Source organism: Nannochloropsis gaditana, assembly GCF_000240725.1.
Source record: "Nannochloropsis gaditana CCMP526 unplaced genomic scaffold scaffold306, whole genome shotgun sequence".
Classification (NCBI taxonomy): Eukaryota; class Eustigmatophyceae; order Eustigmatales; family Monodopsidaceae; genus Microchloropsis; species Microchloropsis gaditana.
The window spans coordinates 32,678-32,963 of NW_005803647.1; the positions used below are offsets into that span (position 1 = coordinate 32,678).

At 56.6% G+C, this 286-nt stretch overlaps 1 protein-coding gene across 1 annotated transcript in view; it reads left to right on the top strand.

Annotated features, from left to right (window-relative positions):
* The first annotated feature begins 3 nt into the window (after positions 1 to 3).
* NGA_0393100 (uncharacterized protein) overlaps positions 4 to 286 on the top strand; it is a 1,432-nt gene continuing 1,149 nt past the window's right edge. Inside the window, exon 1 of the mRNA XM_005855048.1 lies at positions 4 to 286. This exon is cut by the window's right edge and continues 31 nt beyond it. Coding sequence (XP_005855110.1) covers positions 107 to 286 — 180 coding nt within the window. The 5' untranslated portion in view covers positions 4 to 106.

The following is a 286-nucleotide window of genomic DNA, read 5'->3' on the forward strand; positions in this document are numbered from 1 at the left end:
TGATATTCCAGCTGAAGAGGAATGGTACTTCCTCGCCCCCATTCAGCGAGCAGTATTCATAGCAAGCCTCCGGGGTGTCGATCGATTGTAGCTGTCGATCTTCCGGATGGTAGCGAGCGAAGATGTCTTCATGCCTATTGATTCCAGTGTGCAGCGAAAGACGACGGTCCTCGAACGGGGCCAGTCGCTCCCCTTGGGAGAACCGCAGGCCCTCACCAAGGAGCACAAATGGCTGCGTGGGATTGACAGTAGGAGCTGGAGTGGGCGCGCACGTCGCGTCTTTGTT